Below are 25,029 nucleotides of genomic sequence, written 5' to 3'. Positions count from 1 at the left end.
ACTGAAAAGTCACTCACACACACACACTGTGCACTGCACGGACCAATCGGAGGCAAGCTTTGAGTCCAGTTGGCCAATTACTGCCGAATCAGGCGCTGAGTGGGCGGGGCTTGAGGGACCTCAAGACAATATGGGTATACATTTAGTACTTTTCTTTAGTTAAATAAACACAAATTACAATGAGGCAAATATCTTAACATGAAAATGAACATTACAATACGTTTGTTAGTTCTTTTTGGATGAAATAGACCTAAATGGTGCAACGTTTAACAAAATAAATGTACTCCTGGCGTTTTAACTTGATCTTGCCACAGCAGCACCACCTGGTGGAGGCGGTCCCTCACTAAGGTGTCAAGTTAAAATGTGTGTGCGCTTGATGATGTCATGGCTCTTATTAGTTCTCTACATTGTAGGAAATGCTCCATCTTTCAAAAAATGATGGCTGGAAGAACACCTGGAGGAGGAGGGAGAACACCTGGAAGAGGTGGTGGTAGAACACCTGGAGGAGGAGGAACACCTGGAGGAGGAAGAACACCTGGAGGAGGAGGAACACCTGGAAGAGGTGGTGGTAGAACACCTGGAGGAGGTGGTAGAACACCTGGAGGAGGAGGAGGAACACCTGGAAGAGGTGGTGGTAGAACACCTGGAGGTGGAACAGGAACACCTGGAGGAGGAGGAACACCTGGAGGTAGTGATCAGTGAGGTAATAAAGCCAGAAGGAGCCGATCAACAGTAGAAAGCTTTATTGTTTATTGACGTTAGTCCTTCTTGGCGGCGGCCTTCCTCATGGCGGCCAGCACGTTGCTCAGCTCCTCCCTCTTTCTCTTGGCGCGGATGTGCGTCCCGATCTGAGGACCAGAGAGAGGACTTGTTAGCTAGCGGCGGATGGCCGTGGCGTAGCGCCGCGCGGAGACGCCCACTCACCCTCTTCTTGATGAACTTGAGCGCCCTCTTGTCCTTGGACACCTTCAGCAGCTCCATCGCTCGCCGCTCGTACGGAGCGAAGCCGCAAACCTCGCGGATCATGTCGCGCACAAACTTGCTGTGTTTGGTCAGACGCTGCAGGAACGGACACACGGCGACACGTCAGACACAAAACGAGTTCTGCAGAGTCGCACGTTCTATTGTTGAAAATAGAGCTCTATCATCAGCGTCAAGGAAACCCACAAGACATGGCCGTTCTCTGTTTGTTAGCATGTATGCTAATCACTAATACGTTTTTGGCCGTTACCAGTAGCGGTGCTCCGATCGATAATTATCAGTCGACCTCCGTGGAAAATATGTGATCTGCGTTTGGCGATCAACGCCTTTCATCGCTGATCACAAAAAAACCCAACCCTTTCCTTCACACAGCGCCGGCTGCAAACATCAACAACAAACATGTCGGCCGTGTGGAACTTTAAAGTTGTGTGAGCGATGTAAAGTCTGTATCCTGTAACGAAGGATTGCGTGGCGGAGGAAGGTCGTCAAAAGTCTTCAACACAACAAACTTGGTCCGACACTTGACGGAGTCGGCGAGTCTCCGAGGGTCACGACAAGTCAGACGGCGACGAACGCAGCTACGCTTGGCGACACTCGTCCTCATGAGTGTGACGGTCAGAGCTCCACACAGTGTAGTGACGTAGCCCTCCCAGAGCTCCACACAGTGAAGTGACGTAGCCCTCCCAGAGCTCCACACAGTGTAGTGACGTAGCCCTACCAGAGCTCCACACAGTGTAGTGACGTAGCCCTACCAGAGCTCCACACGTCTCCTTACAGACGGCCTCTCGTCCTCTGGAAGTTTCACCAGTGTTTTATGAAGCAATACTGAGTTTCAGTCACCGGATTGATGCAGATTTAGACATTTATTTTGTAAATTATAAGAAAGAAGCACCAAGTGTTTTTTTCCCCCTCTTTGACATCAGCAGCGTTGATATACTGCCTTTTATTTATTAGATTTTTTTGCACTATTTGTCAATTGTTTTTCAGTTCTTTGCAAGGTTTTTGTATTTTCCCCCTTGAAAAAGTAAAAACATGCTTTTGTCTAAATGAAGGTGATTTTATCGTTCCTTTCCCCCCAAACACTTTACAGCCAATCCATGTGATCGTATCTGTGATCAGCAGCAGAAAACCTGATCGATCCCTAATATATATAATATATAGACCTATAGTATCCATTTTTATATTGGTGCAGTTAAGTGTTTAGAAATAAGTACTTTTCTTCCATAACACTTCGTATTTGGTTCGTTCAAGATCAACTAGTCCTACAATTTATCACGTCACAATCTAGTACTTAGTAGTACACAACGTAGTATTTAGTAGTACACGACGCATCGAACCAAAACACTTTTTTACAAAAACAAAAAAAATCGTAGCTCGTTTCGCTGAGTGCCAATCCTCCGGCCTTAACCCTCGGATGCACAACCGACCAATACCTACACTCTTCCACACGTGGGGTCAAAAATGACCTCAATTCAAATCAACGTGTTTTGGCAATATACTTGGTTGTTATTCTTCAAAATCTTTACAACAAAGAGTTGCAATATTTTCATATTCTAGGTATTTCCTCAGAAAACATGTTTGTGACATGATACCATTTGCATTTTTATTTATTTTTTCATTAATTTGAAGAAATTGCAGTTTTTGTATCATGACCCCACTGTTCCACAAGCAGTTCCTCTGGAATCTTCTATGAAACTTTAACTCTTAGAAACTCTGACTGTCTCACTTACACATCTGACGTCAGCAGTCTCACCACCCTGGAGGTCATTTTTACCCAGCAACGTATATGTATGCATCATCTCCATTGATCAACTTATTTTTCATTGACAGATTATGATGTATGATCAGATTAGTCTATTTAGTTGTTAGCCAACAGTATTATTTTTGACCCCACGTGTGCATCTAAGGGTTAACTTCCACCCCGTCAGGTGGCCAAGATAGAACGTTTGTACACAGCAGGTACTGCTGGTATTTGCAGTGAATGAAGTAGCGGATCCTCCAGAACCTGTCGGTCTTTAGAGCAGATTAATTCTCACGTCGGTGTTTAGATGTTGTCAAAGAGCGACACGTGACTCCCCTGAAGCCACAACCAGGTAAAACATCACTGCAGAGCCTCACAACTCTTCTGTATTTCACCACAAGCTTTCAGCACCCAGAGCTTTCTATCCCATGGTGCTTAGCGCCCGCAGGAAATGACGTCATTGTGAATGAGGTGTATTTAAATCATTAGTTGCTACCTGGTTGGAAACATTAAGTAATACCCTTTTAAAAAAGGCCCTACAAATACGTGATAAACACACAAAAAAAATTTTCAATGCCAAAGAAAATCTAAAAATGTGTATTTGTCCACGTTTTATTCGCTCATAAGTCTGAGTTACACCGGGTTATTCCTCCGCGCGTAACCGAGTTAGCTCCCGGTGTTAGCCACTTAGCTCCCGTGTGCTATCGGTGTGTCGGCCCGCTTCTCCCCGGTGTTTCCCCGGGTGTCTGTGCGTTCTTACCCCGCGCCGGCGGCTGTGTTTGGGCGCCGTCACGTTCTTGGTGACGGGATGTCCCTTGTTGAGGCCAACGGCCATGGGGTACCGGACTGCCATGTCTGCAACACAAACACCTTGTAAAGACCAAAATCCCCGCAGACAGCTCACGCCTACCGACACAAACCGGCCCGCGGAGCTCAGATTTAATCTGTCGTGAAGGTTAAAGGCGGAAAGAGTGACGGATGGAAGAGATTTTAGCGGATTGTAAAAATTTTATTTCGCTCCGTGTTGCTCACCTGCTAACAGTAATGGAGTCCAACCGGAAGGAAGGACCTCCGCCACGAACGCGTGCTACAGACAATAACCTCCGCCCACTTCCGGTGCTGACAGGAACTGACTGAACTTCCACAATAAAAGCATTATTCGTTTTGTTGTTTTTATCGTTTTTTTATGACGCTCCTCTATGAGTGCGTCCGAAACGTCCTCAATAAGCAAAGGAAAGGAGGCTTGATGCTTCCTTTAGTCTAGGAAACACTGATGCTTCCTTTAGAGCCTCCTTTAGTCTAGGAGACACTGATGCTTCCTTTAGTCTAGGAGACACCGATGCTTCCTTTAGAGCCTCCTTTAGCCTAGGAAACACTGACGCTTCCTTTAGCCGAGGAAACACCGATGCTTCCTTTAGTCTAGGAGACACCGATGCTTCCTTTAGAGCCTCCTTTAGCCTAGGAAACACTGACGCTTCCTTTAGCCGAGGAAACACTGACGCTTCCTTTAGCCGAGGAAACACCGATGTCTCCTTTAGCCTAGGAAACACAGATGATTCCTTTAGAGCCTCCTTTAGCCTAGCAAACACCGATGCTTCATTTAGCCTAGGAGACACCGACGCCTCCTTTAGCCTAGGAGACACCGATGCCTACTTTAGTCTAGGAAGCACCGATGCTTCCTTTAGCCTAGCGTCATGTTTCGTGGGTTTGTTTCCATGACGACGGCCCTCAGAGTCTCTGAAACACATCGATTTCAAAATGTCGTACAAATAACAAAAAAACGACGAAACGTTTTCTGTTGAAACGTCGCCGGTGAACTTTTGTGAGACGAAAATGTCAAAACAATGAAACAAAGTGTTTTTATTTTATAAGAGAAGAAAACGAACTGAACAGAAACAATGACATTTTAACGTTCCGGCTCCGGATCCAGATCCAGATCCGGTGTCTGGGGGGGGGGGGGGGTTCTGGATCACTCGGTCTGGGGGGGGTCCTGGGGTTCCCGGTTCACTGCAACAGGAAAACAGAGGGTTAGGGTTAGAACCTGGTCCGGGGAGCCAGTCCAGGACCTGGTCTGGACCCCTACCTTCCTCCCGGGCCTTCATTCGGGCCACGAAGTTGTAGCTCTTGTTCCGGCGGTAGTTCTCATAGGGGTCGTCCAGCGAGACCCCCACCCCCTTGTACTGGTCCCACTTGTCCCGGATTTCCCCGCCTTTGATGGGGTCTTGGATCCCCTGCTCCTTGGCCCCGAGACCCCCGGACCCACTCCAGCCTGGAAGAGGACCAGACGTGAGGACCAGGACTTAGAGCTGGGACTTAGACTTGGACTTGGACCAGGACTACGTACCCATCTTCATGAGCAGCTGGTGGCCCTTGTTCTCCTCGCCCAGCCGGTCCGGGCCCCCCTTCGAGGACCCGGGTTCGGGCTGGGGGGACGCGCTCCGGGACCGCTGTCCGCGCTGGCGTTTGGCGGGGGAGCGGGACCGGGACCGGGACCGGGAGGACCGGGACCGGGAGCGGGACCGGGACCTGGAGGAGGACCGCGACGAGCTGGAGGAGCGAGACCGCGACGACTTGGAGGACCGGGAGCTGGACCGGGACGAGGACCGGCCCCTGGAGGGAGGAAGGGGGGAGGGGGTCAGTACAGACCACCAGAGAGACCCCCCCCCCCCCCCCCCCCCCCACACACACACACACACACACACACACACACACTGAGACCCCCCATACAGACCTGCTGCGTCTCTCCGGACCCCCCCTCTTCCTCCGAGCTCTCATCTTCGCCCTGAAGAACTCGTACAGTCCGTTCTGCTCCCAGCCCTCACTGAACACACAGTACACAACTCAACACACAGTACACAACTCAACACACTGAACACACTGTACACAACTCAACACACTGAACACACAGTACACAACTCAACACACTGTACACAACTCAACACACTGAACACACTGTACACAACTCAACACACTGAACACAACTCAACACACAGTACACAACTCAACACACTGAACACACTGTACACAACTCAACACACAGTACAACACAACTCAACACACTGTACACAACACACTGAACACAACTCAACACACTGAACACAACTCAACACACAGTACAACACAACTCAACACACTGTACACAACTCAACACTCAACACAACTCAACACACTGAACACAACTCAACACACTGAACACAACTCAACACACAGTACACAACAACACACTGTACACAACTCAACACACTGTACACAACTCAACACACTGAACACACTGTACACAACTCAACTCAACACACTGTACACAACTCAACACACTGAACACACCAGTAGACAACTGAACACACAGTACACAACTCAACACACAGTACACAACTGAACACACACGGTACACAACTGAACACACACGGTACACAACTGAACACACACGGTACACAACTGAACACACACAGTACACAACTGAACACACACAGTACACAACTGAACACACACAGTACAGAACTCAACACACAGTACACAACTGAACACACACGGTACACAACTGAACACACACAGTACACAACTCAACACACACAGTACACAACTCAACACACACAGTACACAACTATACACACAGTACACAACTGAACACACACAGTGGACAACTGAACACACACAGTGTAGTGACAGTGTAGCGTTAGCATGCTGCTAGCACAGCGACCTGTTGCGGGGCCGGTCATGTGACGGGGGGCTGTAGAAGGCCTCCACGGCGGCCAGCAGCCGGTCGCTGGGGGGCATGGGGGGGGGCAGGCGGATGTCTTTGGGGTCCAGCGCCTTGTAGTCGCCGTCCTCCAGCTGCACCAGCGGCGCCATCAGGCCGGCCGGCAGGTCGAAGTACGGCACGTTGGGCACCAGGCTGGGGTCCTCCGTCACGGGGGGCGGGCGCGGCCGCACGTGGGGGGAGTGGCCGTTGAAGCCGTGCGGCGGCGGGGGCGGGGGTGGGGGAGGGGGCGGGCCGCCCCCCCACGGCGGGTGCTCGCCTCCCATGCCCGGCGGCGGGAGACGCTGGTTGGGATGGTGGTGGTGGGGAGGAGGGGGCGGCCCCCCCGGGAGGTCTGGGGAGGGGGGGGGAGACTGTTAGAGCAAAGACCAGACAGGAAGTAGAACCAGACAGGAAGTAGAACCCAACATGATCAGAAGTCAAATCAAACATGAAGTGAAACTAAACAAAGTGAATAAAAACAGGGAGTGGAACCAGGAAGGGAGCAAAACTAAACAGGAAGTGGTGGAACCAAACAGGAAGTGGTGGAACCAAACAGGAAGTGAAATCAAACAGGAAGCGGTGGAACCAAACAGGAAGTGAAATCAAACAGGAAGTGGTGGAACCAAACAGGAAGTGGTGGAACCAAACAGGAAGTGAAATCAAACAGGAAGCGGTGGAACCAAACAGGAAGTGAAATCAAACAGGAAGTGGGACCACCTACCTCCAGGGAACTCCCCCTGATTGTAGTCGAAGCGGTGGGGTGGGTACGGCGCCCGCTCGTAGTGGTGGCGGGGGGGGAAGTCGTCCTGCATGAAGCGGGGGGGGAAGCGCCCGAAGTTGTGCGGCGGCGGAGGGGGCTGGTTGAAGGGCGGCTGGGGGGGAAAGGGCCCCCTGAAATGGGGGGGTCTCTGAAAGCACACATGAATGGATGAGCGGTTTGTATTTTAAGGGGGGGGGGGGTGGTAAATAAAAGTGAGCACACACACCTGCATGCGGGGGGGGAAGGGGGGCTCCCTCTGCCCCCAGGGTGGTCCTTCAGGCTGACCACCCCAGGGCGCCCCCTGCTGCTGCTGCTGATCGTAGGACTTCCAGCAGGGGGGGCCCTGCTCGGACCCGCTCCACATGCCTCCGTCCCTGGGGGGGCCACCGCTCCAGCCCCCAGGGGGGTCCCGCGGCTCATTCCACATGCCCTCATGGCTGCTCCAAGGGGGGCAGGGCGGGGGAGGCTGGTTGGGATCAAAGGGGGGCTGTGTAGGGGGAGACAGGACGGTCAGAACAAGAGACTCTGGGGGGGGGGTTAGAAGTGTTGGTGGTGGTGGGGGGGTTTACCGGTTGGGAGGGGTTCCAGGGGCCCATGTGCTGTGGGTCGAACCACGCTGGTTTACCAGGGGGGGGCAGGTCCGCCGGGCCGCTGGGCTCCTTCACGCCCTCGAACTCTGACAAAGGGGGGGGCTTCACCTCGCCTGCACAGGAAGTACACCACATGGTAACTAAGCTAATGACGCTAACGGAGCTCATGAAGCTAATACAGCTATACAAGTTAGCATCGATGACAAAGCTAATGTCGCTAACGGAGCTCATGAAGCTAATACAGCTAATCAAGTTAGCATCGATGACAAAGCTAATGTTGCTAGTGGAGCTAACGCAGATGAAGTAGCTAAAACAGCCACGTTGCTAATAAAGATAGCAAAGCTCACAAAAATAAACGAGCTAATGAAACTCAATGAGCTAATATTTTTCAGAGATAAATGAAAACGCAGGTCGAATGAGGCTAACGACAGCCAATGACAGTATAGCAACCCACCAGCGGGGGGCGCTACGGGGGGCTTCTCGGGCTCCGGCTGCTGCTTCAGGCTCGACACGAAGTCGTCGTGTTGCGTCTTCAGGACCTGGATCTGCTGCTGGAAGGCGAGCTGCACCGGCTGCACCACTGCCGCGTAGTCCGTGATCAGGGCCGCCTATGGGGGAGGGGCCACAGAGTGAGGAGGGGGCGGGGCCAACAGGGAACAACGGGGTACTAATGGGGGCGAACAGGACCTGGTAGAGGCTAACAGGAGCTAATGGGGGCTAACAGGACGTGGTAGAGGCTAACAGGAGCTAACGGGGGCTAACAGGAACTGATTTGGGTTAACGGAACCTAACGGGGGACGATGGCGGGGTTAACAGGGGGGGGGAGCTCACCTGGTACTGACCCAGACCCAGTGCCGGGTTCTGCAGCTGCTGGATGGTTTCATCGTCAAAGTAACCGTTCTTCTCCCACAGCTGGAGGAGCTGGAACCACAAGAACCGGGTCAGAGAACCGACCGGAAGTGGAGTCAAACAGGAAGTGGAGTCAAAACAGGAAGTGGAATTAACCAGGAAGTGGAGTCAAACAGGGAGTGGAGTCAAACAGGACGTGAAATCAAACAGGACGTGAAATCAAACAGGAAGTGGAGTCAAACAGGAAGTGGAGTCAAACAGGAAGTGAAATCAAACAGGAAGTGGAGTCAAACAGGACGTGAAATCAAACAGGACGTGAAATCAAACAGGACGTGAAATCAAACAGGACGTGAAACCAAACAGGAAGTGAAATCAAACAGGAAGTGGAGTCAAACAGGAAGTGGAGTCAAACAGGACGTGAAATCAAACAGGACGTGAAATCAAACAGGACGTGGAGTCAAACAGGACGTGAAATCAAACAGGAAGTGGAGTCAAACAGGAAGTGGAGTCAAACAGGACGTGAAATCAAACAGGAAGTGGAGTCAAACAGGAAGTGGAGTCCAACAGGACGTGAAATCAAACAGGACGTGAAATCAAACAGGAAGTGGAGTCAAACAGGACGTGAAACCAAACAGGAAGTGGAGTCAAACAGGAAGTGGAGTCAAACAGGACGTGAACTCAAACAGGAAGTGGAGTCAAACAGGAAGTGGAGTCAAACAGGAAGTGGAGTCAAACAGGAAGTGGCTGACCCGTGTGATCTTCTGCTGCTTGTCTTCCTCCACGGACAGGAAGCTGGTGCAGTAGATGGGGACGACGACCTTCTGCAGCGCGGCCAGCAGGTCCTTCTGCTGCTTCCTCTGGCTGAAAACGCGACAGAACGCGGTGAGCGCGCGGCGAACGGCCGCCGACGGCGGCGAACGAGCGGCAGCTAGTAGCACCCGCCAACCCGTACCAGTGGTGCAGGACGTCGTTGGTGAGGTAGATGAGGTGCAGGCGGAGCTCGAAGTGCGCCGTGTCGGCGGTGACGCGGTCCCTCAGGTGCTCCGTCATGAGCTGGCAGTGCTGCGGTGCCTTGGCGTTGCTGAACATCCAGTTCTTGCCGGCGGAGATGGCGTCCTTGGTGCAGGTGTCGATGATGGGCTGCAGCAGGGCGTCGAACTCGCCCACGTCCAGCTGCGTCTCCTGGAGGAGCTGCTGCGTCTGGCGCTCCGTCGCCGCCGCGATGGCCGCGCTCACCTGCTCCTGTGAACAGGCGCTTTGTTAGCTTTTTTTTTAATTGTTTTTTGTTTTTGGCAACTTCCGTGTTTTGTACCGGACCGTACCACCCCTCCCCCGCTCTTCCCACTCCGGTCCTACCTGTCGCAGGACGTGCAGGTGCTGCTCCTGCTGCTGAAGGTTCCAGCGGCTCTGCTGGATCAGCTGCTCGATCGGGGGCGGAGGGGGCGTGTCCTCTCCATCGCAGGCGTCTGTGGGGGGGGGGGGGGGGGGGGGGGGGGGGGGAACAGAGAAGGGGGCGGGGCTTGTTTAGCGGTGTGACTCGGATGCAGCGTTAAGTCGAGAGCTTTGGGAGTCAGACGCTACGTACGTGGCTGCTGCTCGGCGGCTAGTCTCATCTTGTAGTAGCCGAAGTGGTCGCCCCCGAACAGGAAGGAGAACTTGGGGTTGTCCTTCTGCTTTTCCATCGTCATCTTCTCGAACTCCGGACCGTTCCGCGCCACAAACTGCGCTAGCTTGTCAATTACGTTCCTCAGCTCCTGGTCTGGAGGCAAAATCTTTGTTATGTCCAAGTCCAGCGCAACCGATTAATAAAATCTCAGATTGCACGTATATTCTAGTAAATCATTCTTTTTAAAGTGTATTTTTATGTTTACATTACATTTCCACCCCTATTTTTCTTCTTCTATTTGTGATTTATTCTATTTCCTATATATATATAATTTTATTATTGAAAAAATGACGTCACGCAGATAAGTCCGATAAAGGGTTAAAAAAGTTACTAGTCAGTCATAATTACAATCCAAATCAATGGGCGAGCGCGAACAACGTTTAAAAATCCTACGTAAAATACGTAAGAAACTTACTTAAGCACAACGGAGGTTTTTAAATATTAGAATGACACTGAAACTTAAACTCGTCTTGTTTCCCACACTCTTTCTAAACGAAGATGATAAAAGAGGATGAGATAATAATAAAAAGGTGGAATCCCTGTAAAGAGTCGATCATTGTTACGCGTTAGCCGCGGAGCTAACCGCTCACCGCGGCGCTGAGCGCCGGCTTGCGCCGCTAAGATAGTCACCTTCCGGGGGGGTCGCGGCGTCCATGTCGGACTTCCAGTGGGATCAGACGTGAAAAACAAGCCGAATCGAGTAGATATAAGCGGACAAAACACAAACTCTGGCTCCGCTACAATGAGCCGGACAGAGGAGCCTCTGAACCGGAAGCGGAAGCTGCGTGAGGCCGCGCCGCTGGGAGCTCCGGTTACGGTGTCGCTATCAAATCTGTCCGGGCGACCAGACGTGTCCGGGGGGGAGGGGGGCTTTCGCACGCGCCTGCCGAAAACGTCACACACAATATGAACTACGCCAACTGTACGTGGACAAACTACGACGCGGGATGTCTGGATGGACGGATAGATAATACACAGAAAAACAAAAAAACAAAATCCAGCATGTACATAATAATGCGAAATGTCATCATAGCCAATCATAATATTAAACGTCATCAGAAAGCGCGGGTGTAAGCCCCGCCCCCGGACAGATCTGGTATCCCGGACAGCTGTGGTTCCTCCACCTGACGGAGTCTCGCTGTCGATCCGCCTCGAGGCGTCTGAAACCCGGTGAGTGAGCGCGTCCCCCCCCCCCCCCCCCCGGCCTCCGGACCGGGAGGCACCGGGGCTCCGTACCGGGCTGAACCGTGTGTCCGTCCCCAGGAGAGCCACCATGGCGAGCCAGGAGCAGATGTGTGCGGTGGGCCAGATCCTGGTGGACCCGCAGCGGGCGCTGACGGAGCGGTTCCGGGCCTTGTTCACGCTCAAGAACCTGGGAGGTAAAGCTGGGGAGCCGGGGGACCGGAGGGACGGGTAACCGGGGGATAAACTCGAGGAACGGGGACCGGAAGAGCGGAGAACTGGGGGAATGGGGGACCCAGAAACGGGTTACCAGGGGGAAACTAGAGGAACCAGAACCAGGGGGAAACTAGATGAAAGGGTAACCAGGGGAAAACTAGAGGAACCAGTAACCAGGGGGAAACTAGATGAAAGGGTAACCAGGGGAAAACTAGATGAAAGGGTTACCATGGGAAACTAGAGGAACCAGTAACCGGAAGAGCAGAGAACCGGGGAGCCACTGACCCAGGTCTGTGTGTGTGTGTGTGTGTGTGTGTGTGTGTGTGTGTGTGTGTGTGTGTGTGTGTGTGTGTGTGTGTGTGTGTGTGTGTGTGTGTGTGTGTGTGTGTGTGTGTGTGTGTGTGTGTGTGTGTGTGTGTGTGTGTGTGTGTGTGTGTGTGTGTGTCAGGCCCGGACGCCATCACATGGATCAGTCGGGGGTTCAGCGACGACTCTGCGCTGCTGAAGCACGAGCTGGCCTACTGCCTGGGCCAGATGCAGGACCGGGCCGCCATCCCGGTGCTGACCCGGGTCCTGGAGGACCGGCAGGAGGAGGCCATGGTCCGCCACGAAGCGGGTCCGTCTGCATGTTTCCCTCAACTTTAGTTCCACCTCCTGGGTTCACCTGTGTTTCCAACACCTTAACACTTTTGTAATAATAAAACTTTTGTAATAATAAAACTTTTGTAATATTAAAACTTTTGTAATATTAAAACTTTTGTAATGATAAAAATGTTGTAATATTACAACTTTTGTAATATTACAACTTTTGTAATAATACAACTTTTGTAATAATGAAACTTTTGTAATAGTAAAACTTTTGTAATGATACAAATGTTGTAATATTAAAACTTTTGTAATACAACTTTTGTAATAGTAAAACTTTTGTAATGATAAAAATTTTGTAATATTAAAACTTTTGTAATGATAATTTTGTAATATTAAAACTTTTGTAATAATACAACTTTTGTAATAGTAAAACTTTTGTAATGATACAAATTTTGTAATAATAAAGCTTTTGTAATATTAAAACTTTTGTAATATTAAAACATTTGTAACGTTAAAACATTTGTCACGTTGATACTTGACGTAGCGTTCTGTGGCGCTAACCCTCTGCCATGTTTCGTGCCTGCAGGCGAGGCTCTGGGCGCCATCGGGGACTTCTCGGTTCTGGAGCTGCTCCGGGAGTTCAGCTCGGATCCCGTCGTGGAGGTGAGAAGATCCACAAAAACATCGTTTGAACATCGGACAGTTTGTCTGTTCGGTGTTTTTGTTGACGCAAAAGAAGAAAACACTGCAATTAACTGATGTTAGCAACTAGCATGAGGGAGAAAGTTAGCAGCTTTCGCTCCCTGCTAAGGTTAGCTGCCAATGTTACAGGAAACGTTAGCAGTTATGCTACCTGCTAAGGTTAGCTGCCAACGTTGCAGGAGACGTTAGCAGTTATGCTACATGCTAAGGTTAGCTGCCAAAATTACAGGAAACATTAGCAGTTATGCTACATGCTCGGGTTAGCTGCCAATATTACAGGAGACGTTAGTAGTTATGCTACATGCCAAGGTTAGCTGCCAACATTACAGGAGACGTTAGCAGTTATGCTACATGCTGAGGTTTGCTGCCAACATTACAGGAAACGTTAGCAGTTATGCTACATGCTAAGGTCAGCTGCCAACATTACAGGAAACGTTAGCAGTTATGCTACCTGCTAAGGTTAGCAGAAACGTTTGCAGTCACGCTATCTGGCAGTATCGCCGATACCTGGACAGGAAGTGACGTGTTGTTTCTTCACAGGTGGCGGAGACGTGTCAGCTAGCAGTGCGGCGTCTGGAGTGGCTGCAGAGCGGCGGGGGCGGGGCTTCGGACGGCAGCGGGCCGTACACCTCGGTAGACCCGGCGCCACCCGTGGCGGAGGGGCGGAGCACGGCGGAGCTGCGAGCCGCCTTACTGGACGAGACGCTGCCGCTGTTCGAGCGCTACCGCGCCATGTTCTCGCTGCGGAACCGCGGCTCGGAGGAGGCGGCGCTGGCGCTGGCGGCCGGCCTGCGCTGCGGCAGCGCGCTGTTCCGCCACGAGGTGGGCTACGTGCTGGGCCAGCTGAGGCACCCGGCCACCGTGCCGGCACTGCGCGCCGCGCTGGAGCGCCACGGCGAGAGCGCCATGGTGCGCCACGAGGCGGCCGAGGCGCTGGGCGCCATCGGCCGCGACGAGTGCCTGGAGGCGCTGCGGCGTCACCGCGGCGACGGCGAGCGGGTGGTGAAGGAGAGCTGCGAGGTGGCTCTCGACATGTTGGAGTACGAGAACGGCGAGGAGTTCCAGTACGCCGACGCCCTGCTGAGGGTCGACGGTTCAAATCCCCACAGCTGAAAGTCAATAAAGAGACAAAACGCTCCCAGTGGCGCCCTGAAATTCTCCCTTTATTCACTCACGTTCATTCACTCACGTTCACATTTAGTTACTCATGTTTATTCAATCACAGTCACAGTCACATGTTCATTCAGTCACATTCACACGTTTACTTTTTTACATTCACAGATTCAGTCATCATTCAGTCACATTCACATGTTGAATTACTCATGTTTATTCACTAACATTCACACATTCATTCACTCACATTCACGTTAAGTTACTCATGTTTTTTCAGTCACGTTCATTCAGTCACATTCACACATTTATTCAAGCACATTCACGTTTGTTTTTTACATTCACACATTCATTCAGTCACATTCACACGTTTATTCAGTCATTCACAGGTTCATTTTTTTACATTAACATGTTTATTTAGTCATATTCACTAAGTCACATTCACTTACATTCACACATTGAGTTACTCATGTTTATTCAATCACATTCAATCAGTCACATTCACACGTTTACTTTTTTACATTCACACGTTTATTCAGTCATTCACACGTTGATTTACTCATGTTTACTCAATCAGTCGCATTCACACGTTTATTCAAGCACATTCACATATTCATTCAGTCACATTCACACGTTTATTCAATCACCTTCACATTAAGTTACTCATGTTTATTTAATCATAATCACATTAATTCGGTCACATTCACATTTACTTTTTTACATTCACATGTTTATTCAGTCATAATCATTCAGTCACATTCACACGTTGAGTTACTCATGTTTATTCAATGAGTCGTATTCACATTTATTCAAGCACATTCACATGTTTATTTTTTTACATTCACACATTCATTCAGTCACATTCACACGTTTATTCAGTCATTCACAGGTTCATTTTTTTACATTAACATGTTTATTTAGTCGTATTCACTAAGTCACATTCACTTACATTCACACATTGAGTTACTCATGTTTATTCAGTCACATTCATTCAGTCACATTCACACATTTACTTTTTTACATTCACACGTTGATTCAGTCATTCACAGGTTTATTTTTTTACATTCACATATTCACTAAACTCACATTCAGTTACATACAGTTTAGTTACTTAAGTTTATTCAATCAGTCACATTCACACATTCGGTCACATTCACACGTTTATTCAGTCATATTCATTACGTTCACGTTCTAATCTTTTAAAAGAGTTTCGATGTGTTGCCATAGCGACCGGTTACGTCACACCAACGTCATCAGCCGCGGCCGGAAGCGAACGCGTCCTCCAGAGCAACATGGCGTCCTGCGTGAAGCTGCTGGGAGTCGCGAGCCGCCTGCGGCTCAGCTCTCTGCGGCGAGTGTGCAGCGCGGCGCCGCGGCTCGTCGGCACCCGGGGTCCCGCGGCGCCGCGCTTCGGGCTCGCGGCCGCGCGGCTCCCCGGCGTCAGGACGTACGGGAACCGCGCGGCGGCGGGATCGTCCGCAGGTGAGGACGGCTCGGGGGGCTCCGGGGGCTCCGGCAGCTCCTCCAGCGGCTCCGGGGCCGAGGACGAGCCGGACGACGCCCCGCACGTCACCGCCCTCACCCCCATGATGGTGCCGGAGGTCTTCCCCCACGTGCCGCTCATCGCCGTGAGCCGCAACCCGGTGTTCCCACGTTTCATCAAGATCATCGAGGTGAGCGCGGCGCCCGCGTGACGTCACGGCGGGCGCGCGAGCACATTGCGATGATGCAACGTGTTGTCATGGCGTCAGTTTAGTGCCACAACCACAAGCGCATAAAAAGTGTACTGATCACACCGTTGGACCACTTTCCGCTGCGGTGACGTCAGATCGCTGCCCCGGATGTTGCGTTTTGGCTCTTTGGGGGCGGGGCGGGGCACGGTAATCCCGCTTCCTTTCTGATTAAACGTCACAGGTTTCTGCTCATGTAATTAATGACACACTATCGTTAGAATTAGTGATCAGGGTTTTAATGTTACTATAAAAAAACAGATTTACGTTGGTGGGAAGAACCCGGATTCAGGAAAATGAGGCGTCGACGAGACGTCAGGTTAGCTAGCACAGTGAAAACCAAATGTTCCCGCCGTAGAGGATCAAATCTAATGAAAACTTGTAGCCTTGCTACTGTTATGAGCCCTGTGGCTCGTTAGCATGCCGGAGGGTGGAGTTACGTGATGCCCCTGAACGCGTCACTCAGATCCTGCGGTTTAAACCAGACTAACATGGCTGCTCAGGGAAGGAGGAAGTTGCTGCAGGTCGGAGGTCAGAGGTCACAGCGAGGGCACAGAAAGTGGTCCAACTGCACCGTTATGGTTTTCCAGCGCTCGTGTTTGTGGCACTAAATTGACATCATACATTGTCGCAGGTGAAGAACCGCGAGCTGATGGAGCTGCTGAGGAGGAAGATTCGTCTGGCGCAACCTTACGCAGGAGTCTTCATGAAGAAGGATGACAGGTACCGATACCAGGCCATGCCTGGATCGATACCAGACTATGCCTGGACCGATACCAGACCAGGACTAGACCGATACCAGACTATGCCTGGACCGATACCAGACCAGGACTAGACCGATACCAGACTATGCCTGGACCGATACCAGACTAGGACTAGATCGATACCAGACTGTGCCTGGACCAATACCAGACCAGGACTAGACTGATGCCAGACTATGCCTGGACCGATACCAGAGTAGGACTAGATAGATACCAGACCAGGACTAGACCGATACCAGACTATGCCTGGACCGATACCAGACTATACCTGGACCGATACCAGACCAGCACTAGATCAATACCAGACCATGCCTGGACCGATACCAGACCCAGACTGTACCGATACCAGACTAGGACTAGATCAATACCAGACTATACCTGGACCGATACCAGACCAGCACTAGATCGATACCAGACCATGCCTGGACCGATACCAGACCAGGACTGGGCCAGTACCAGAGAAGGAGTACAAACAGTCGGACACTGATTCGATATTTATACTGTGTGTGTGTGTGTGTGTGTGTGTGTGTGTGTGTGTGTGTGTCTCAGTAACGAGGCCGACGTGATGGACTCCCTGGACCAGGTCTACCAGACCGGGACCTTCGTGCAGATCCACGAGATGCAGGACTTGGGGGACAAGCTGCGGATGATCGTGATGGGACACCGACGGATTCAGATCTCCAGAGTCCTGGACCAGAACTGGGACCAGGAGGAACCCGACACGCCCCCCTCCCAGACCCAGACCCAGACCCCGTCCGACTCGGAACTCGGACCGCCAACGACCAGACGCAAATCCAAACGCACCCGTAGAGACCAGCAGGAGGACAAGGTGCTAATGGCTAGTGAAGCTAGTGGCTAGTGAAACTAGTGGCTAGTGAAGCTAATGGCTAGTGAAGCTAGTGGCTAGTGAAGTTAACGGCTAGTGAAGCTAGTGGCTAGTGAAGCTAATGGCTAGTGAAGCTAGTGGCTAGTGAAGCTAATGGCTAGTGAAGCTAACAGCTAGTGAAGCCAGTGGCTAGTGAAGCTAATGGCTAGTGAAGCTAGTGGCAGAAGCGGCTAACTTGCTCACGTAGTGTGAGAGGTTAACCAATGAATAAGCTTGAAAGTGGCGTTAATGAATGAGCTTGACATGCTAAAGATGCTAAGCTAAGCTGTGTCAGGTTTCAGAATTGGGGGCGGAGCCTGGAGCCTCAAATATCCTGATGGTGGAAGTGGACAACGTGCAGCACCAGCCCTTCACCGTCACAGAGGAGGTCAAGGTAAGGGGGCGGAGCTTACTCGGCCGGGTGGGCGGGGCTTTCGATAGAAGTGGGCGTCGCCTTCAGGAGTGGGGCTAAACTGGTAGGTGGGGAAATTAAAGACAGCAATTAAAATAAAGAATATAAAACCAATAAGGGAAACAAATGAAGGGAAAGTAAATGAAACACAAAAAAAGGAAACGAAAAAAAGTAGGTGGAGTTCGGGGGTTTAATTTGCAGGTGGGCGGGGCTTCAACTTCAACTCCTCTCTCCTCCCTCAGGCTCTGACAGCGGAGATCGTGAAGACCATCCGTGACATCATCGCCCTGAACCCGCTCTACAGGTAAACCCCCCCAGAGGTTCAGTATTGGAAGGGGGGGGGGGAGGGGGGGTCTCACCGTGTGTGTGTGTGTCTGTTTAATGTGTGTGTGTGTGTGTGTGTCAGGGAGTCGGTGCTGCAGATGATGCAGGCAGGCCAGCGCGTGGTGGACGACCCTCTCTACCTCAGCGACATGGGCGCGGCGCTGACGGGGGCGGACTCCAGCGAGCTGCAGGACGTCCTGGCGGAGACCAGCGTGAGTGGGCGGGGCTTGGGGGTGAAAGGGCGGGGCCTGAAGAGGGGGCGGGGCCTGAGCAGTCTTGTCTGTTCCACAGATCCCCAGCCGTCTGTACAAAGCTCTGTCGCTGCTGAAGAAGGAACATGAGCTGAGCAAGCTGCAGCAGAGGCTGGGACGGGAGGTGAGCTAACATGCTAATAGCATGCTAACAGAGGCTGGGAAGGGAGATGAACTAACATGCTAATAGCATGCTAACAGAGGCTGGGGTTAGAATAACAACAAGAAGTGAGTTAACATGTGAACAGAATTCCAACATGCTAATAACATGCTACAAGGTTGTAATGAGAGGTAAGCTAACATGCTAATAGCATGCTGGCAGACACTGAGGTCAGAGGTGAGCATGTTAAAGCTGCAGCGTAGGAGGAGCTGCCAATGAAAACCCTGCTAACATTTTTAATGAAGCTAACATTGAACAGAAAGCTACTGAACAGCCAAGACTGCAGTAAATGAATAAATAAAAACTAGCGAGGTTAGCTAAAGGTTCTAATTGAATGCTGGACGTGCTAAGGTGGCTAAACATACTAAGCTAACGGTTTGTGCCCAGGTGGAGGAGAAGATCAAACAGACCCACAGGAAGTACCTCCTGCAGGAGCAGCTGAAGATCATCAAGAAGGTGAGCTCCGCCCCCTCTGACCACACCACCTTGGACTCCTCCCACGTTTCCTGACTCTGCCCCTCTCTGCAGGAGCTTGGTCTGGAGAAGGAGGACAAGGACGCGATGGAGGAGAAGTTCCGTGAACGTCTCAAGGACCGCACGGTTCCGCCCGCCGCCATGGTCGTCATTGAGGAAGAGCTCAGCAAGCTAACGCTGCTTGACAACCACTCCTCTGAGTTCAAGTGAGTGGGCTAACGAGTTAGCATGTTATTTATTTAGCGTGCCACTGAAGAGTTAGTAGGCTAAGAGTTTCGCATGCTTATGGGTTAGCAGGCTAACGGGTTAGCAGGCTAACAGGTTGGCAGGCATGCTAACTAATTCACATTCTAAGTTAGCACCGTAAAACTTCCTGTGTTGCAACGCGGCGAGGAACTACCTGGTTAGCGCGGTAACACTTTCTCTGTGGCATCGGCCAGCAACTACCTGGTTGCCATGGTAACACTTCCTGTTTCGCAGTGTGACCAGGAACTACCTGGACTGGCTGACCAGCATTCCATGGGGAACCAACAGCGAGGAGAACCTGAGTCTGGACCGGGCTGCAGAGGTCCTGGACCAGGACCACCACGGCATGGAGGACGTCAAGAAACGCATCCTGGTTAGCGTCCCGCGAGCTGTTATGTGCTAATGCTCTTAGCTTGTCTCTGTGTGTCCCTACTTTCAGCCGCTGTTAGCCTCTGTTAGCCGCCTGTAGCCACTATTAGCCGTCAGCCTCTCTATCTGCAGGAGTTCATAGCCATTAACTGCTATTAGCCACTAGCCTCTCTCTCTGCAGGAGTTCATAGCCATTAGCTGCTACTAGCCACTAGCCTCTCTCTCTCTGCAAGAGTTCGTATCCATTAGCCGCTATTCGCCACTAGCCTCTCTCTCTGCAAGAGTTCGTAGCCATTAGCAGCTATTAGCCACTAGCCTCTCTCTCTGCAAGAGTTCGTAGCCATTAGCTGCTATTAGCCACTAGCCTCTCTCTCTGCAGGAGTTCGTAGCCGTTAGCCAGCTACGCGGCTCCACCCAGGGGCGGATCCTCTGCCTGTTTGGCCCGCCGGGTGTTGGCAAGACCTCCATCGCTCGCTCCATTGCCCGTGCGCTCAACCGCGAGTACTTCCGCTTCAGCGTGGGCGGCATGACGGACGTGGCCGAGGTCAAAGGTCACAGGTACACAAACACACACACACAGAAACATGCACTGAGGTCGTCTGCGGCTAGTAATGGGAAGTCACAGCTCAGTGTTGCCAGCAATAGCTTGTTAACTTCAGAGTTAGCAATGTTAGCTTGTTAGGCTCACAGTTGGCAAAGTTAGCTCAGAGTTCAGAATTAGCAACATTAGCTTGAAGCCAGCAGCAGTTAGTGACATTAGCTCATAACTCAGTTAGCAATGTGAGGTCGTAGTGCAGCTGTAGGAGTGTTAGCTATTAGCTCAGATGTAGCAATGGTAGCTAGTAGCTCAGAGGTAGCAATGGTAGCTAGCAGCTCAGCGGTAGCAATGGTAGCTAGCAGCTCAGAGGTAACAATGGTAGCTAGCAGCTCAGAGGTAGCAATGGTAGCTAGCAGCTCAGAGGTAGCAATGGTAGCTAGCAGCTCAGAGACATCTTTAGACATTATTGCGTCTTTAGCTGCTTTAGCTTTATCACAACTAAACCCCACTAAGACGACTAATCTTTCCATGTTGTTTCAGTGACTGCTAGCGCATTGTGTTAGCTTGTCGTGTTAGCGGTGTTAGCGTGCGATACTTGTGTTCTCCAGGAGGACATACGTCGGCGCGATGCCTGGGAAGATGATCCAGTGCCTGAAGAAAACCAAGACGGAGAACCCGCTAGTGCTCATCGATGAGGTACGCTAACACCGCTAACAGTGCTAAGTGGAAGCTTTAGCTAGCATAAATGGTTCAAATGAGCTACGGAGGAAAAGCTGTTGAGGAGGCTGAAGTTGATCATGTGGCTCAAAGAGCTAAAGCTGCTAAATTGCTAAAACCTTTAAAGTTGCTAAAACTGCTCAAGTTGTTAACTTAGGTAAAACTGCCAAAATTGCAAAAACTGCAAAAGTTGCGAATTTAGTAATTTAAGTTGTTAAAAGTGCTTAAGGGTTGTTTGGCCCAACATGAGTTAACACTTTGTGAGGGACGTTTCCATCCAGGTGGATAAGATCGGCCGCGGTTACCAAGGCGACCCGTCGTCGGCGCTACTGGAGTTGCTGGACCCGGAACAGAACGCCAACTTCCTGGATCACTACCTGGACGTTCCCGTGGACCTCTCCAAGGTGGGCGGGACCAGAGCCATGAAGGGGGGGGTGGAGCTTCAGCTGAGGGGGTGGGGCCTGAACATGTCCCTCCTCCCACAGGTTCTGTTCATCTGCACGGCGAACGTGACGGACACGATCCCGGAGCCGCTGCGAGATCGCATGGAGATGATCAACGTGTCAGGATACGTGGAGCAGGAGAAGCTAGCCATAGCGCAGGTCAGCGTCGGCACAGGGCGGCTAGTTATAGCTAAGACAGATATAATCCTAGCAAGTGACGTTGTTCGCAAGAGACATTAGCATGTTGAGACGTTAACATGTGATTTTTGCGCCTTGCGATGACGGCACATGGAAATGTCAACGTGTTTTCTCTCCCGTTAGCGGTACTTGCTACCTCAGCTGCTAACGCTTAGCGGACTCGCGGAGAAAGATGTCTCCGTGTCAACCGACGCGTTAGCGCTGCTCATCAAACAGTACTGCCGTGAATCTGGAGTCCGGAACCTGCAGAAGCAACTGGACAAGGTAAGCTAGCGCACGGCTAAGATGGCTAAAGCTGCTAAAACAGCTGAGTTGCTAACATTGCTAGTACGTGTGTGTGCGTCAGGTCCTGCGTAAGGTTGCGTTCTCCATCGTGAGCGGCGCTCAGTCCAGCGTCAGCGTGACTCCGGAGAACCTCACAGACTTCGTGGGGAAACCCGTGTTCACGTCGGACCGCATGTACGAGCTCACGCCACCAGGGGTCGTCATGGGCCTCGCCTGGACCGCCATGGGTCAGAGACACACACACACACACACACACACACACACACACACACACACAAATAACACACGGTGTAATAACGGCGTTTGTCCACAGGAGGCACCACCTTGTTCATTGAGACGTCGCTGCGGCGGCCCGCCGAAGACAAAAAAGACGGATCGCTGGAACTGACCGGTCAGTCAGCTAACGATGCTAACAATGGCTAAAGTGGCTAACATGCTAAAAGTGCTAACGTAGCTAACAATGCTTAAATGATGCAAGAAGATCGTTGTCCTTCACGAGCTGACGGAACAAATACGGCGAAGCATTTTTGCGACGTTAGCTATTTTAGCAACTGTAACTATTTTAGCAACTGCGGCTGTTATGACCCTTTTAGCAACTGGCCATTTTAGCAACCTTACTTTTCAGCAACTTTCGCAGTGTTAGCAACTTTTCAGTAACTTGGCTGTTTTAGCTATCTTAGCAACTTCAGCAGTTTTAGCAATTCAAGCAACTGTAGCTGTTTTAACCCAAGCTGACATGACTAGCATAGCTGAAGAGCTAACAACAGCGAGAGACGGTAGACTAACATAGCTCGCACGGCTACAGAGTCTAAAACGGCATAAACATTCAGAAGACTTAGCTTCGCGGAGCTAACCATGCTAAAGCAAGAAATTGTTGCAACGTCTTCCAGGGCAACTCGGAGACGTGATGAAGGAAAGCGCTCGGATCGCGTTGACGTTCTCGCGGACGTTCCTCACGTCGCTGCAGCCGGAGAACCACTTCCTGTTTCACTCTCACCTGCACCTCCACGTCCCCGAGGTAACCACGGCGACGCCCAGCCTAGCCCGGTGTAGCCCGGCCCCGCCTGGCCCTGCTAATGTGTGTAACGTTACAGGGCGCCACCCCTAAAGACGGCCCGAGTGCCGGCTGCGCCATCGTCACGGCGCTGGTTTCCCTGGCAACCGGCCGGCCGGTGAGACAGGACGCCGCCATGACGGGCGAGGTGTCGCTAACGGGCAAAATCCTGCCGGTGGGCGGGATCAAAGAGAAGACCATCGCGGTGCGTAAACTAATCTATAGTTAATTTAGATAACGTCAGTGAGGTTTTTCAAGACACTTAAAAAAAAGCATATATATATATATATATGTGTGTGTGTGTATATATGTGTATATATATTAGTGTGTGTGTATATATGTATATGTGTGTGTGCGTGTGTGTATATGTATATATATGTGTATGTGTTTGTATATATATGTATATATATATATATATATATGTGCTTTTTAGTTCAAGCACCTCAAAAAAAAGTCAAAATAAGTAAAAGTTATTTTCTAGCAGTTTTCTTTCTTCAGGCATTGTGGAAAACAAAATTAAATAAAAATACAATGTTGCAAAATTTAAATACCTGCTGAGCTGCAGAACTCATTGAAAGTTACAGAAATCCTTTGATGTCCTCAAAAGGCTTTTGTTTGATTTTTTAAATTGAAATAATTCTGTTGAAACACAATTCAAATGTCTGATTTTCATTGTATTTGTATTTATTATTACTTTTGTCGGGTTCAAGTTATTTCTCTTCTATTAACAGAGGGGTACCAACAGTTTTGTCCACAGTTAAATATATATATATATATATGTATATATATGTGTATATGTATACATATATGTGTATATATGCAGGTAAAACAGTATTTGGCAGCCACTGATGATCTAAACATCTAAAATAGAAAAGAAGTAGTTAATCATATAAAAAATGACCTTCTGTTAGTTTTTCTTGAAGCTCTTGAACCAAATATGAAACAAGCCGTGATGATTTTAATAGAAGTTGTTTTTGTTCAGGCACGCCGTGCGGGCGTCTCCTGCCTGCTGCTGCCGGCTCAGAACAGGAAGGACTACGGGGACCTGGCGGACTACGTCACCGAGGGCCTGGAGGTCCACTTCGTAGACCACTACGACCAAGTCTACCCCATCCTCTTCCCCGAGGGGGCGGAGCCGGGGCCGGCCTCAGGGGGCGGGGCTTAGCACCGGACCCCCAACTGCCGCGCTTTGTTCGACTGTTTTCACGCTCTCTGCTGTAATCTGTTGCTAATTATTCTGAATGAAGTTTGTTTTGTTACGTCACGTTTACTGTCGTGGCTAAACGTTAGCATGGCTACAAAAGGCTAACGTGGCTAACCGTTAGCGTCGACTGAGAGGCGGCACCCTGGTTCTCCTACCGCCCAGCGGCCCCCCCCCCCCACAGCGTACGGCGCACCGGGGTAAGTCATACTGCAAGGAAGCGTGGAGCAGCCAGAATAAAGAAGGTGGTGTTGAAGAAACTCCAGAAGACGAGTGGAAGAGCGACGCTGGAGACGATCTGCTTGCAGCTCAAACGGGGAGAACCAGCTTCCAGGTGGTGGCGCCGTCTGGCCACAAGGGGGAGCCATTGGGGGGGAAAAACCTCCCTGGTTTGTCACCATGAGGGTCAGAAGCATCAGTTTTCCTCAGTGTTGGATGGCGACCGGAGGTTTTATCAAAGAGAACAGAAGGACGAGGCTGAACAGGAGGTCGGTCGGTCAGATGAAGCTCCTGCAGGAGAAACCAGCTGCAGACCAGCAGCTTTAGAGGAAACGAGGAAAGAAAAATCAATCTTCAGTGTCAATTTCTAGATGTGAAGTTTCCTCTATACATCTGACGTCTTCAGTATAGTGCCTGGAAGTAGTGGAAGGTCAGAGGTCACCTGTGATGAGGTCGTTGCCTGGTGATGAGGTCAGAGGTCACCTGTGATGAGGTCATTGCCTGGTGAAGAGGTCAGAGGTCACTTGTAATGAGGCCAGAGGTCGTCTGATGATGTCACGTGGTGATGAAGTCAGAGGTCACCTGATGAAGAGGTCGTCTGGTGATCAGGTCACCTGAAGAGGTCAGAGGTCGTCTGATGATGTCACGTGGTGATGAG

At 50.8% G+C, this 25,029-nt stretch overlaps 4 protein-coding genes across 4 annotated transcripts; 2 read left to right on the top strand and 2 right to left on the bottom strand.

Annotated features, from left to right (window-relative positions):
* Window positions 1–728: 728 nt before the first annotated feature.
* Window positions 729–3,819, bottom strand: rpl36 (ribosomal protein L36). Its single transcript, XM_080505835.1, has 4 exons — window positions 3,755–3,819; window positions 3,483–3,577; window positions 925–1,059; window positions 729–848 (listed from the first exon to the last, which is right to left on the bottom strand). Exons 2-4 carry the CDS (start codon window positions 3,573–3,575, stop codon window positions 759–761), a joined length of 318 nt encoding a protein of 105 aa, XP_080361961.1. The 5' UTR covers window positions 3,576–3,577; window positions 3,755–3,819; the 3' UTR covers window positions 729–758.
* Window positions 3,820–4,603: 784 nt separating this feature from the next.
* Window positions 4,604–11,088, bottom strand: cherp (calcium homeostasis endoplasmic reticulum protein). Its single transcript, XM_080506659.1, is given in 16 exon segments — window positions 4,604–4,729; window positions 4,806–4,991; window positions 5,067–5,332; window positions 5,454–5,543; window positions 6,420–6,813; window positions 7,183–7,369; window positions 7,448–7,708; window positions 7,791–7,924; window positions 8,266–8,419; window positions 8,643–8,732; window positions 9,410–9,521; window positions 9,613–9,902; window positions 10,017–10,184; window positions 10,188–10,240; window positions 10,243–10,419; window positions 10,957–11,088. Coding segments are annotated over 16 exon segments (2,625 nt in total). The 5' UTR covers window positions 10,982–11,088; the 3' UTR covers window positions 4,604–4,691.
* Window positions 11,089–11,216: 128 nt separating this feature from the next.
* dohh (deoxyhypusine hydroxylase/monooxygenase) lies at window positions 11,217–14,153 on the top strand. The gene is made up of 5 exons (XM_080505911.1): window positions 11,217–11,496; window positions 11,590–11,705; window positions 12,173–12,340; window positions 12,899–12,975; window positions 13,555–14,153. The coding sequence occupies exons 2-5, from the start codon at window positions 11,600–11,602 to the stop codon at window positions 14,125–14,127; spliced, it is 924 nt and encodes a 307-aa protein (XP_080362037.1). The 5' UTR covers window positions 11,217–11,496; window positions 11,590–11,599; the 3' UTR covers window positions 14,128–14,153.
* A 1,261-nt stretch (window positions 14,154–15,414) lies between these two features.
* Window positions 15,415–24,203, top strand: lonp1 (lon peptidase 1, mitochondrial). The gene is made up of 20 exons (XM_080505783.1): window positions 15,415–15,797; window positions 16,489–16,577; window positions 17,165–17,444; window positions 17,776–17,874; window positions 18,135–18,196; window positions 18,299–18,428; window positions 18,508–18,591; window positions 19,015–19,083; window positions 19,156–19,307; window positions 19,582–19,720; window positions 20,096–20,274; window positions 20,863–20,950; window positions 21,253–21,375; window positions 21,457–21,573; window positions 21,736–21,876; window positions 21,959–22,124; window positions 22,211–22,288; window positions 22,788–22,915; window positions 22,992–23,156; window positions 23,934–24,203. Exons 1-20 carry the CDS (start codon window positions 15,417–15,419, stop codon window positions 24,114–24,116), a joined length of 2,853 nt encoding a protein of 950 aa, XP_080361909.1. The 5' UTR covers window positions 15,415–15,416; the 3' UTR covers window positions 24,117–24,203.
* Window positions 24,204–25,029: the final 826 nt, after the last annotated feature.

Source organism: Blennius ocellaris (genome assembly GCF_963422515.1).
Source record: "Blennius ocellaris genome assembly, chromosome: 12".
Classification (NCBI taxonomy): Eukaryota; Metazoa; Chordata; class Actinopteri; order Blenniiformes; family Blenniidae; genus Blennius; species Blennius ocellaris.
This window is presented reverse-complemented; position numbering and strand designations above follow the sequence as displayed.